General features: G+C 34.0%; 1 protein-coding gene across 3 annotated transcripts in view; it reads right to left on the bottom strand.

The window, feature by feature from the left end:
- Positions 1–13043, bottom strand: part of MMUT (methylmalonyl-CoA mutase) — a 30805-nt gene that overhangs the window by 536 nt on the left and 17226 nt on the right. For all 3 annotated transcript variants that reach the window (XM_036094413.2, XM_036094425.2, XM_036094418.2), the window contains exons 8-12: positions 12079–12194; positions 9858–9973; positions 7332–7463; positions 6011–6158; positions 2089–2256 (exon numbers count right to left, since the gene is read on the bottom strand). In XM_036094413.2, the coding sequence (XP_035950306.1) occupies positions 2089–2256; positions 6011–6158; positions 7332–7463; positions 9858–9973; positions 12079–12194 (680 nt within the window). The remainder of the gene's footprint in view (positions 1–2088; positions 2257–6010; positions 6159–7331; positions 7464–9857; positions 9974–12078; positions 12195–13043) is intronic.

Below are 13043 nucleotides of genomic sequence, written 5' to 3'. Positions count from 1 at the left end.
CATATAATTTTCTCTCACCTAAATTATCACTACTTGTCATTATTTGTGTTAAATGTAGTATCACATTGTAGGTTTGAGTTTACGAAGCTATTTCCTCTAAGATATTTTATCTGCAGTTAGTGAACGGTGATACTTTTTCTTTTCTTCTTTTTTTTAAAAATATTTTATTTATTTATTTGACAGAGAGAGACACAGCGAGAGAGGGAACACAAGCAGGGGGAGTGGGAGAGGGAGAAGCAGGCTCCCCACTGAGCAGGGAGCCCGATGTGGGGCTCGATCCCAGGACCCTGGGATCATGACCTGAGCCAAAGGCAGACGCTTAACGACAGGCGCCCCGAATGGTGATACTTTTGGGAGGTGTTTTGTTTTGTTACTTTTTTTTTTATTCAAATATAGTTGACACACAGCGCTACAGGGTTTCAGTTGTACAACACAGCGATTCAAGTTTATACATTATGCTATGTGTACACATTGATGTTGACTGCTACAGTTATATTATGAAGGATACTCATATTAACACACATGTGTGCCATTACAGAAAATAATCTTTAGTCTTTAAACTCACAGGGAAAAAAGTATGGAAAACATCTACAGATGTTCTGAGTAATTCAAATATCCAGAGGGTTAATACAACTTCTGTGAAATATATTTCTTGAAGATGTCAGCTCACTTAGGTAACAGACCTGTATTTTTTGTCAACTCATATTCAATTCCAATATTTTGTGCAGCCTAATTATTTTGGTTCTTAAATTTTAACATCACATCTAAGAGCTTAGATATTATAGACTCTAAAACTACAATACAGATAAAAGTTTCCATAAATAGACAATAAATAAACGCCCTTTATATTCCCATATAGTAAACTATATTTGTGAAAATAGGCAAGTACATTAACAAAAGCAGTTTTGTGTTGACTATATCACCTTAAGTACTGTGTTGTTAGAAAGAATAAATAATATATAGTTTGCCTGCTAGCCCCATATTACTATCAAACTCACAATTTCATACATATATTTTCTGATTTCATAAGTAGTATATAAGTCACTATTTTATATTCTGAGCGGTATGGAGGAAAAAAATTGTAGGCCCAGACATAAGATCACACCTCACTGATTCCTGCTCTAGTGGAGGGGTCACTGTAGCATCTATCGATTATTTTCTTTGAGCAATATCATATACACTTCTTCTATTTTTTCCATTCTCAATATAAAAAGAAAACTTGATATAATTAAAAACTGGATTGGAAGTAGACCAAATTTATATCTTAACTAATTATTTTAACTGATAGGTAAGGTAATATGTGGAAGGTATCCCCCCACCCCATTAATAAATTAACTGACATCATTGATTGTTACCTAGCATTCATTTCTCCTTTTCTAAGATGATCCACATTTTTGTTCAAGAATCCACCTCTTCCCCAATCAGGGGAAATTCAAACTATTGAATTTTCAGGACAGGCTGATTCCATTTATTTCTGAATTAAGATATTTTTGGCTCTAAGAAAACTATACCCCAATCAAATCAGCTTCAATGAGGTTTTACAAAACCATGTAACTGATACAGTTCTGAGTTAGGACAACAGTCATGGATGGAAACACGAAAAGACTGAACAAGGTAGCACTTTTAAACAACAGAAGAAAGTGCTGACTGGTTAACCAAAGGACTCATTTCATTTACCACGACAAAGAGTGCTCACTGTCTGTGGCTAGGGGTTGATATATGCACTGTGTTTACCATTCTTCTCTATTTATTACTTTTATCCTGTTCCTTTTCCATCATTCTTTACTGAATATGAAGAAAGTAGATCTCTATCTAGGTTACTAGTTTGCAAAGAGGTAATTCCCTCATAGAAGCTTTGTAAATTGTTAAATTACACATAATGAATTACAATATAGCTTGAATAGGAAAGAATATTGCCCACTTTTTTAGTAAAATTTACTTAGTAAAATCGCTAGGAAATAATTTAGATCAATATCTACAGCAAATTTATCTTTAGTAAACGTATACAGTAAAGGGGAACTACATATAAACTAATATTACTCAGGATTCTCATCATAGTACTAGAAAAATACAGGAGATGAACAATACCTGTGGTGGTATCACCCCTCCACACATGACAAGAATATCTGGCCGTCCCAGGGAGTTGAGCTCTTTGATGAGCTCAGGAACTAGGGTTTTATGACCAGCAGCGAGCGTGCTCACACCCACAGCATGTACATCTGCATCCACGGCCTGCTGGGCCACTTCACGGGGAGTCTAAGCAGTCAGAAAGTAAGAAACAAATCATCATTTATTCCAAAGAGTATTTTAAAACTGTTATCTACTTGATTGACATTCCAAGGTTTTCCTCATTAAAAATCTTGAAGTGAATATAACTTCATATTTCATCATTCTCAAATCATAAATACCAACTCATCCAACTGATCAATAAACACCAGTGCTGCATTTGCTTCTAGCCCTAGTATTTATCAATTAGATTTAAGTTACACCAAAATATAGTTCCCCCAAAAAACTTTTAGGATAAGGAATATAGGCAAAATATATTCTCTCCTCACATTACAATTTTTGAAAAATACATCTGTTGTCTTATCAACATTTACTGAGTGGTTGCGAAGTATAAGACAACATGTTATAGTATCTATGAAGAAGTAAAAGACAAAATAAAATTCGATGTGAAAAGTGAATCTTAGGTTTTAAAACAGAATGGGAAAGAGCGACACGGGAAAGAGCAAGATGGCACACTAGGAAGCTGAGGACCTCAGTCTCCCATGAAGACACTGAATTGACAGCAACACATGAATCAAAATAACATGAGAACTCTAGAAACCAGTTAAGGGGCTACAGCACCCTGGCAAATACATAAACAAGAGAAGGAATGGTGTCAAGAAGGCTGTTCTTCATTATTAACTGGATTTAACCAGTATGCTATACAGAATCATAAAGGATATTTTCAAGTATTCAATTATGAACTGAGTTACCCAGGATCATATTCATTCTCTGCAATGACTCTGTGACATTTACTTTGATAATCTGCATGTATTTAAATAACTTCATATAAAAGATACCTACAAGTTTCCCATTGTAAATATAATGTAAATTGAGAAATTTGGGGAGGATAAAGTTATCTCAGAAACCACTGAACAATTATAAGCTCAAAAAAATTATTAAAATCTGAAGATTTCCTTAATTTGCAATATTTTAAGGCTCATAATTTCAGTGTGAAAACAAAAGATCCTACGCTCTCAGTAATGAAGCCACATTCAAGAAGATCTCTAAGTAAATCAAACAGCATATTGGTAAAACCTTCAGTCTGTGAAAAATATAACCTATGAAATTAAAACCTTTAAGAAAATGTGCATATTCTTGGTATTAATGCATTAAGAAATTTAATTGATTTATGCATGATTGATCATTCATATCATCCATGTTACCAAAATTTATTAGATTAAAATTCCATTTAAACAATTCAGTTCTATGCTTTATGCTTATATACATTAAACTATATTTTATGTTACCAAATATTGAACATTTTAAAACTTCAAATCTAATTTTACTTAAATCAGACACAGAACTGCAGGAAAGTACCTTCATCCATAGATAAGTGTTTCTTTTCTTTTTTTTAATGACAAAGTATTATGTTAACAAAGTTGGTGGTACTCAATGGCAAATTATATTTTTATAGATAGCATGTAATGGGGAAATGAACTTGCAGCTCTTTGAAAAATTCTTGTAAGTGCCAATGGATGACAACCATTGTTTTTAATTACTTTTATTTTATAAGAAATATTTCCCAAAAGCTAATTACTAAATATCAGGAATGTATTATATTTGGTCATTATTTAAAACAAACAAAGGGGCACCTGGGTGGCTCAGTCGGTTAAGCACTGGACTCTTGATTTCAGCTCAGGTCATGATATCAGGGTCCTGGGGATCAAGCCCCACATGGGGCTCCCCGCTGAGCGGGAAATCTGCTTGTCTCCCTCTCTCTCTGTCCCTCCCTCTTCTCTCTCTCCCCCTCTCTAAAACAAACAAAAAGTAAAGTAAAAGGGTAGTAGAATGTAAGTAAAAAACTAGAATGGGAAAGTATTCAACTCAATGGAAGAATGAAAGCAATCTAAATATATATCTTTATTTAATCTAAAATATATCTGAGGTTCTTAACAAAACCTAGCTTAAATGTATTTATGAATTTGCCTACCAACACAGTTCAAAGATGTTATCTCCACAAGTTCAGGCTAACTCTTCATAATAAAAACTTCTTCTAGATTCTCTACAGTAATATTTAAAAATTCACTGTTGAACACTATATCAAAAACTAATGATGTACTATTATGTTGGCTAAATGAACATAATAAAAAAATTAATTAATTAAAATAAAAATTCAAAAAGGGAAAGTCTTACAGATTCCACAGGGGATGGGCCTCTTCAGGAAGGTTTACTTCTGTGCTGGTAAAAATGCAACAAATACTCTTAAGTCTTCATCTTAGTTGACCCATCCACAGTGTGGAATAACAGTACTTCCTTTTCCCTGAAACTCTCCTTCTTCCTCAGTTTTTATCTCACTTCTTACCCCATTCCCTCCTTTGCTGCCTCCTTCTCTTTTTCTTTTAATGTTCAAGTTCTCATCTTGCGATATACATTCTTGATGGGAAGTTAAATCAGTTTTCACGGTTTTAAGTAATGGAGGCCTCTCTTCTATGCTCCAGACATGCATATCCAACTTACATGGTCATCTTCATCTGAATGTTCCATAAGCTGGTTCTCTTAAGCCTGCCTCCTTATCATAAATAGTCCCTTCTTTAAATTTTCTTCTCAATCTTAGCCGACTTCTGCTAAGACCCTGACACTGCCGTGGGTAAGGCCTGCCTTGTTTCTCACTCAGATTACTGAACATCTTAACTGGATTCCTTGTATCCAGTCACAGCTCCTCTCAATCCACTTCAGAAAGTGATTTTCCTGGAAAGTGAGCTTTCTAAAGTATATATTTGATTGTCACTCTGCCTAAACACCTCTGGGATAATGTTCATACTTCTTAGAATGGCACATATAAGGCTATTCATCGCAATCTACATACCGTCCCAAGCTCTGTATTCTAATCATACTGAACTTCTTAGTCACCGGAAGGCATCATGCCTTCATGACCCTGTACACTGCACCTCTGCTCAAGCCAGCTCTTCTTAGCATGCCCTTCCCTGCCTTGCTCTCTAGGCTTCCAAAAGGCACAGTTCAACCATAAGTTCCTAGAATACTTGGACAAGTTCCTTGTTCAAACTTTAATTACATTAACTATTACTCTGCTGTGATTACTGGTAAGTAAATCTCTTTCTGTTTAGGAGTCTGTAATCTCCCTGAAGACAAAATCATATCTTATTCAACTCAGAACCTAGCATTTGGTAGATGATCAATAAGTATATAGTGGATAAAGCTTGTAATATGAAAGTTATTACAATGTACTCAACCAAATATATTTTGTAGAGAATGACTGTTGTATCACTCTATAGAGAATTTCACCTTCATTTACTTCCAACAAATTATTAGCCTGCTGGATCAAATATTCTGTGATTAAATAAAATACTACTAGAGAATAACAAGAAGAGGATATCTAATTATGATATTCTCTTACTCTGATGCCTGATTTCCCCTTCAAAACACTTTCCACCAATCCAACGTGGGTTATTTTCCAACAAATTATTAGTCAAATCTCAATAAATGATATAAAAAGATTGTTGAAAGTAACCTTCAGTTTCAGATGCCTAATAACAATTTTAGTTACTGATTTTTACAAAATCTGAGAAACAAGTACATTAACATAAATTACACTACTTTCCTATTTCTGTCATAATTAACTGGATTTATATGCATTCAAAAATAAATTGGGGAATTTGTTGAACTCATTTTCTTCTTTTACAACTTGAAAGACATCATCATGGTTTATCATCTTATCATTATTCATTCAAAATATAAGTAATTTATGACATTCTTTTGAAATTCCCCCCAAAATTTTCAGTACCTGAAAAAGAGGACCTATGTCCACATCAAAACCAAGGTCAGCAAATCCTGTAGCGATAACTTTTGCTCCTCTGTCATGTCCATCTTGTCCCATTTTTGCCACAAGAAGACGAGGTCTGCGACCTTCACGTTCCATGAATTTATTAACCCTAAGAACATTTCAAAACACAGCAGTTGTTAAAAAGTAATAATAAAATACAATTTCTATATTAATTGTCCAAAGGTAAGACATAAAAACTGTAATTTATTCACAGCAAATCTTTCAAGTTTATTTAAAAACACCTTTTTACATCTGTTTACTCACATTTTGTGAATATCTCTAATTTAAACTGAGAATTCCATTAAAGCCTGGATCTGCTTACCACCTTCCCCTTAGAGGAAAGTCTGAAAGATGGCACAGCCAATAAGCCCATAACACTTGAGAACACCACAGTGAAGCAAGATGAGGAAATGACAACTTTTCACCTTTGTAAGCCAGTCTCCAGAGTATAATATGCACAAATATTTAAATATAAATTAAAAGGTGCCTTTCAGAGTTATTTATACAAATGTGACTCACTAGTTGCTTTGAACTGTCTGTATCTCACCTACTCATCACAAATGTGAACTCCTCCAAGCTGACTGCAATGTGGTGCCTTCTAATGACATATAATCAAAATATCTGCCAGCTTAAATCAGTAAATTTACACCCCACATTAAAAAGTACTACACTTGTTTTTGTTAAAAGAAAAAAAAGGTCCATTTTGATGACTTTCAACTTGGATGTTTTGATATTTATCTCATATATAACTAGTGACACAAAAAGAGGGAAATTTATTACAAAGGTTGAGAAAAAAAATCATCAGGAAGCTACATTTACACCTAGGAAGTATGATCAATTTATATTAATTTATATTTCCTAATCATGTTTGACAGTGCTATTTATTGTCAGTTCGGAGAGCCTGATTTTAATTTATGCATAGATGGCAACCAAATACTTATTTTCAAACAGGAAATTATTTTATAATTATTTGAGCAATTAAACAATTTGAATAAACTTAGGAAAATATGAAAGTATACTGTAGTAAGGAGACTGAAATATAACTACCTAGGGGATATGAAGCAATATCAATGTTAGTTAAAAAAACATTTGTTTTAAATGAGAAACTCCTAAAGGGAACTATGGTGAAAATTCAAAGTATTATATTAGTAAAACTACAGACTACAGGAAAGTCAATTCAAATATTTTCCAAATGGTATGTGAGAAAACTAAGCCCGCAGTTGATTCACGGGGATTATGTTAACAGAAAAGACATTCTGGTGAAAGAAATCTCACATATTACCTCTTGATAGCATATGATATCTCTTTACTTTCTCCAAATTCCTGGCGATAGGCTCCACTCACCATACGATCATTAGCTTTATGTTCACCAAACACCTTTTTCATAGCATCTGTGATTTCTCCAACTGTACATCTAAAATATTAAAATAATAAAATAGAGGTTCTATTAACATCATTTGAGATAAAAATATTTACTGACTTTAATATTCAATATAATTAGACATACTTTATTACCTAAGTAAGAACTATGCCATCAAAAATCTTACGGTATTGGGGGCACCTGGGTGGCTCAGTCATTAAGCGTCTGCCTGTGGCTCAGGTCACGATCCCGGGGTCCTGGGATTGAGCCCCACATCAGGCTCCCTGCTTGGCGGGAAGCTGCTTCTCCCTCTCCCTCACTTGTGTTCCCTCTCTCACTGTGTCTCTCTCTGTCAAATAAATAAATAAAATCTTAAAAAAAAAAAAAATCTTATAGTATTTGTCTTTCTCTGACTGACTTATTTCGCTTAAATAAGAATTTTTTTTTACTGCATTGATGAAAGCATCTTTCCTCAGAATACTTATGAAAAATGATTCTGGATGCCTTTATACATAGTAAACTTTTTAACATTTGTTAACTAAAAAATAACTGAATGACTTAAAAACTATAAGTAGATAAGCATGTGAAGGTTACTGAATAATTCACCACTTAACAATACAAATAGGCAAAGAGAGCAAGATTCCCACTGATACTTTTTTTTTTGAGAGAGAGAGAGAATCTTAAGCAGGCTCCACATCCAGCGTGGAGCCCAAAGCAGGGCCTGATCTCACAGCCCTGACCTGAACTGGAATCAAGAGTTAGACACTTAACTGCCCGACCCACCCAGGGGCCCCTCCTGCTGATACATTTTGATAGAAAGTAAGTCTTTTAGCATATTCCATCCGTTTGTTCACTAATTCATTCAACAATTACTGAGTGCCTAATATGGGCCAAGCATGGTAAGTGCTAGACATATGATGATAAATAAGACGGTGGGGGAAAGTACCTGCTCTTATAGAGCTTATCATTTAGTCAGGGGATACAGACAATACACATGCACACCAATGAATTAATAAGAATCTCATATGATAATAAGCACTACGAACACACTGAAACAGGTGAAATGGGGTCTCTGGGAAAGCTATTCAAAGATATTGAAGATATGAAGATATAACTTTTGAACTAAGACCTAAATGATGAGAAGGAGAAACTCAAGGGAACGTAAGGGGGAAAACTGAAAAAGAAAGTACTAAATGCAAAAGTTTGAGAGGTAGAAAAAGATGCTCTTTGTTCTACAACCAGGAAGGACACTGGGGACACAGCATTTGAAGGAAGCAGAGTCATATCTCACACAATCTTGCAGGCCATGGTAAGATTAGGTTTTAATTTAGAAGGCATGGGAGACCATTAGAGGACTGTAAGCAGAGAAGTTTTCTTATTTCTTTTAAGAAATTAAAACTGGAAAAAAAAACCCAAAAAACAAAAACCCAACCCACATACTATTTACTCTACCCCTTAAGCACTTAAAACAACATGTTTTTAAAAATGTTAATTATATTAAGCAATAAATAACAAAAGCAAAAATAATTCATTTAGTGACATCATGTATTGGGAGAAAATTTTCTGTGGTTTACAGGATCTGTTTGTTGATTTTTTAATACACCTTTAATAGCTCCACATGCTTACAGAATAGTTCCACATGCTTACAGGACAGTGGACCCTAGAGTATCATGAATAAAGCTCTATCTGCTCAAACCCTGGTGATATCCAACTACTGTACATGAATAAAATGTCTTCGGGAAAGCCACCGGTTTGGCTAGCTGGCCACCCAGCTCCACTGTGTCCTGCACTGCACTCTGGCACATGGGTTCCTGGGGTGCTCAGCATGCTACCTTTCATCCAGTGAAGGAAAGGGAAAAGCTTAAGCATGTTTCCTGCTCAGAAAGGTTTCATGATGCCCTTGGTTAAGAACATACGTGAGTTCATTTATAATTCATTACCATCTAGCTGCTAAAATGACCAACCTCTGGCTTTTCTCTGGAGATGGGAAATGAGTACATGTACCTGAACAGTTCTCACTACCTTATTTTGCCAGTAACTGAATTTGACAAAAGCAATCACTTTTGCCCTGTTTGGTTCATCTATTTGTAGAAATGTTTAGATCTACATTAGCTAGTTACTAATGACCGGAAGGTATTTTCCCTCGTAAGATGGACTTTCTCAAATCCTGAGGACTTCATGTTTGGTATATTTTAAATGTTAATGTTTCATTTTTAAATTTTATTTAAGAAGATTAAAGCCTCTTAATATTTATATGTTTAAAAAAACCATGAATGCTGTAAGTGCACAGATATTTAAGAAAAATAAAAACTAACTTCATTTGAGTTTCCAATATTTTTGTTTCAGCTCACATGGTTTATATGATCAACCCTTTATTTAAGTACACGTTGAAAAGCTAAACTGGTCAACTTCTGGTATTTGGAAATCTCCAAACTTAAATACCCTCACCTTGCACGAGCTGCATCCACTGCAAGAGCCAGAATATTCCCATCTCCACTGGCAGCACATTCAGTAAGTGCAGCTAGACACCGTTCAGCCAAATCTTGATCCCTGCTGCATTTGACCTTATGAAAAAGGTCAAGAAAAGGGACAATTTAACATGAATAGAGAATAAAACAGAGATCAGGAAATCAGACACTGATATACATCATATAGAAATTGTTCCATAATCCTAAACTCAAAAACAAAAGGAAAAAAAAAGGAGAGAATAGTATGTATCCTAGGTCTGATACTCATTCAATTTATTCATTCACTCATTCAACAAACATTTAAGGACTTCCTAAAATAATACTGAATTCTGCATAATCCTGATAAATCAGAAACAAGCAAGGTTAACAATAAATAATAGTGGTGACTCTCCCAAGTAGTACATGCTACTTAGGCTTTACTAATGTAACAAGACATTGAAAACAGGTAGATGTTTTACATGCGTAATTTCAAAGGCACACTAAAGAATAATAGTGACAAGGATGAAAAAATAATAATAATAGATTACAACTTCGAGAATAGTTCAGTTATATGTTGTTTTCCTTAGCTAATTAACAATATATTGGTAATAATATGTATGTGTATGATTTTTCTTTAGTTAAAAATAATCCAAAGAGGGGCGCCTGCCTGGGTGGCTCAGTCAGTTAAGCGTCGGACTCTTGATCTCAGCTCAGGTCTTAATCTCTGGGTTGTGAGTTTAAGCCCTGTGTTGGGCTTAAAAAATATAAATAAAAATAATCCAAAAAGAGAGAAAAGAGATAATGAGAAATACTTCAACAGAGACAAAAAGACAATAAAAAGCATGGTCAAAAACTTTTCCCCTCAAGTCCTAGCTCTACTCTGCTCTGCCAACAACCTGCCTAAACAAAGTTATCTAAAATCCAATTTTTTACAAGTTTACACCACCTATAAAAAAGTCTAAAATATGATACTGCTTAAGATGCTACTAATATATAATATCTATAAGCAGAAGTGGACCAGAAATCCTATACTAAGGGCAAGGAAAAACCCAATTCCATCATCACTAGTGAATTTCTCTCTTGCCTGAAATAAAGTTTAACATCATTTATGGCAAATGGAACCCCTCAAGCTGTGAGGGTGCAGAGTTAATAAAAGCCTAAAGTATAAGAAAGAAGAAAAGTTTTCCAAATATAATAAATGTGGAGACTTTTGTGATGACTGAAAATAAAATGCTACATCCTAAATAGTACCTTTTTAAAAAATGACAAAAATGTGAGAGAGGAGTCATTATCTCCTGATTGAGGGTGAAAATAGAAATAATGTCATTAAACGTCTGCCATTTAAAAAAATGGAAGAGGATAGTTGTGCATTCAGTCTAAGTGAACAAACTCTATTAGATTCCTAAAGAACATCTAAACTGAGGAGGGAAAAAAGATCTTAAATTATCACAGGGAAAGTAAACTGAGGAAAACCATTAAAGATCACTGAAGAATGTCAAGTTTCTTGCCTTAGAAATAACAGTAATTATAAAAGCCAGAGATTAAGAGACCACGGTAGCGTCATACAATAGAAATATATAAGTTACAACTATAAGAATATGTTTTATCTATCTTGGTATCTCATATACATTGATTCATCTTGGCAAGAAATTGGAAATCAAGTTAGGATAGTACTCTAGTTTCAATCAAAATAATTATCTTTCATTTATAAACTATCTTACTAAAGCACCATTAAGATATATTTGACTTAAAAAAAAAAACCGAAAGCAAATGATTCTTTCATAGTAGTATCAGAAGCCATGGTCTAGTGGAAACAAATTATAGTGAGAAGCCCTGGGTTCAGATACTCTGAACTTAATTTTGTTTTTAATTTTGAGTGAGTTACATAATCATTTAAGCCTTTGTTTTAATCTATAAATTATGGGAGGTATTATTATTATTATAGTGGTTTTTAATAACAATATGTAAGTTTCACAGAAGCAGTTGTAATGATTTAAAACATGAGTGTTTGGTGTCAACAGACTTAGATTTGAGTCTTGGCTATTCAATTATTTATTCCGGGCAAGTTTCTTAATCTCCCTTATCTTTAGTTTCCTTAACTTTAAAATGTTGGGAAATAATACCCACCTCAAGTGGTTGTTATAAGGATTAAAGCAAGACAATGTAAGGGCTTACAGTGCCCAGAACACAGAAAGCACTCAAAAAATGATAGCTATTATTACCTTCTTGAGTTTTTCAATCTGTTTGTTACGCACTGAAGTATTATCAATTGCCAGAACTTCCACAGATTCTTCTTTATCCAATTGGTACTTATTTACTCCAACAATTATTTCAGAACCTATTAATTTTCCAGAGGAAAATAATATGTAGATTCTATTCACAAATAATTACCTAATAGTAATGCTCTGATCATCACATACTTCCCTTATAAGCTTAAAATTTTTAAGTAGTATTCTTAAATCTTAATGAAACTTCAATATAGATCAGCAAAGCAAATCCCAATAAAATGGGGATGAGAGGAGAAAAGAACAGGTATGTATCAGAATCTCTGTAAGGGAGGACTTTTATTATTCTCCCAAACTATATGCTTCCCTAGAGTTTCTGATAAACCCTCTTCTAACACCACAAAATTAAAATAATAATAGCAGCTACATCAAGATTTATAAGGAAGAGGATTCACATCCAAAAGTATTTCCAATGTATTTTTGAATTCTCACTTTTAACAAAAAGTACTTTTAAAATTTGTAAGTAATAAACCAGAATTATAAAGACATTTCCTTAACATAGTAAGAATATATTTAGCCTCAAAGTATCAGATTATTACTGTATCTAAAGACATCCTGCCACCCACCCCTTCCCCTTATTTCCTTTATAGAACTCATCACAATCTATAATTATTTTATTTATTTATTTACTTGTTCATTTTCTCTCTCTCTTACTAAAATGTAAGCTCTAAGGGTGCAGAGAGTTTATCTGACCTATTCACAGTTGTATGCCCAGACATAGTACAGTTCCTCAAATGCTAAATACTAAAAAAGTGTTGACTGACCGAATGAATAAATACTCCAATGCAAAGCACAATGACCAATAATAATATCATCTTTAAAATGCTGGAGATTGGGGCGCCTGGGTGGCTCAGTCGTTAAGCGTCTGCCTTCGGCTCAGGTCATGATCCCAGGGTACTGGG

The sequence above is a fragment of the Halichoerus grypus genome, chromosome 9 (genome assembly GCF_964656455.1).
Source record: "Halichoerus grypus chromosome 9, mHalGry1.hap1.1, whole genome shotgun sequence".
Lineage (NCBI taxonomy): Eukaryota > Metazoa > Chordata > Mammalia > Carnivora > Phocidae > Halichoerus > Halichoerus grypus.
Note: the sequence above shows the minus strand (reverse complement) of the source record. Positions and strands in the feature narration are given on the sequence as shown.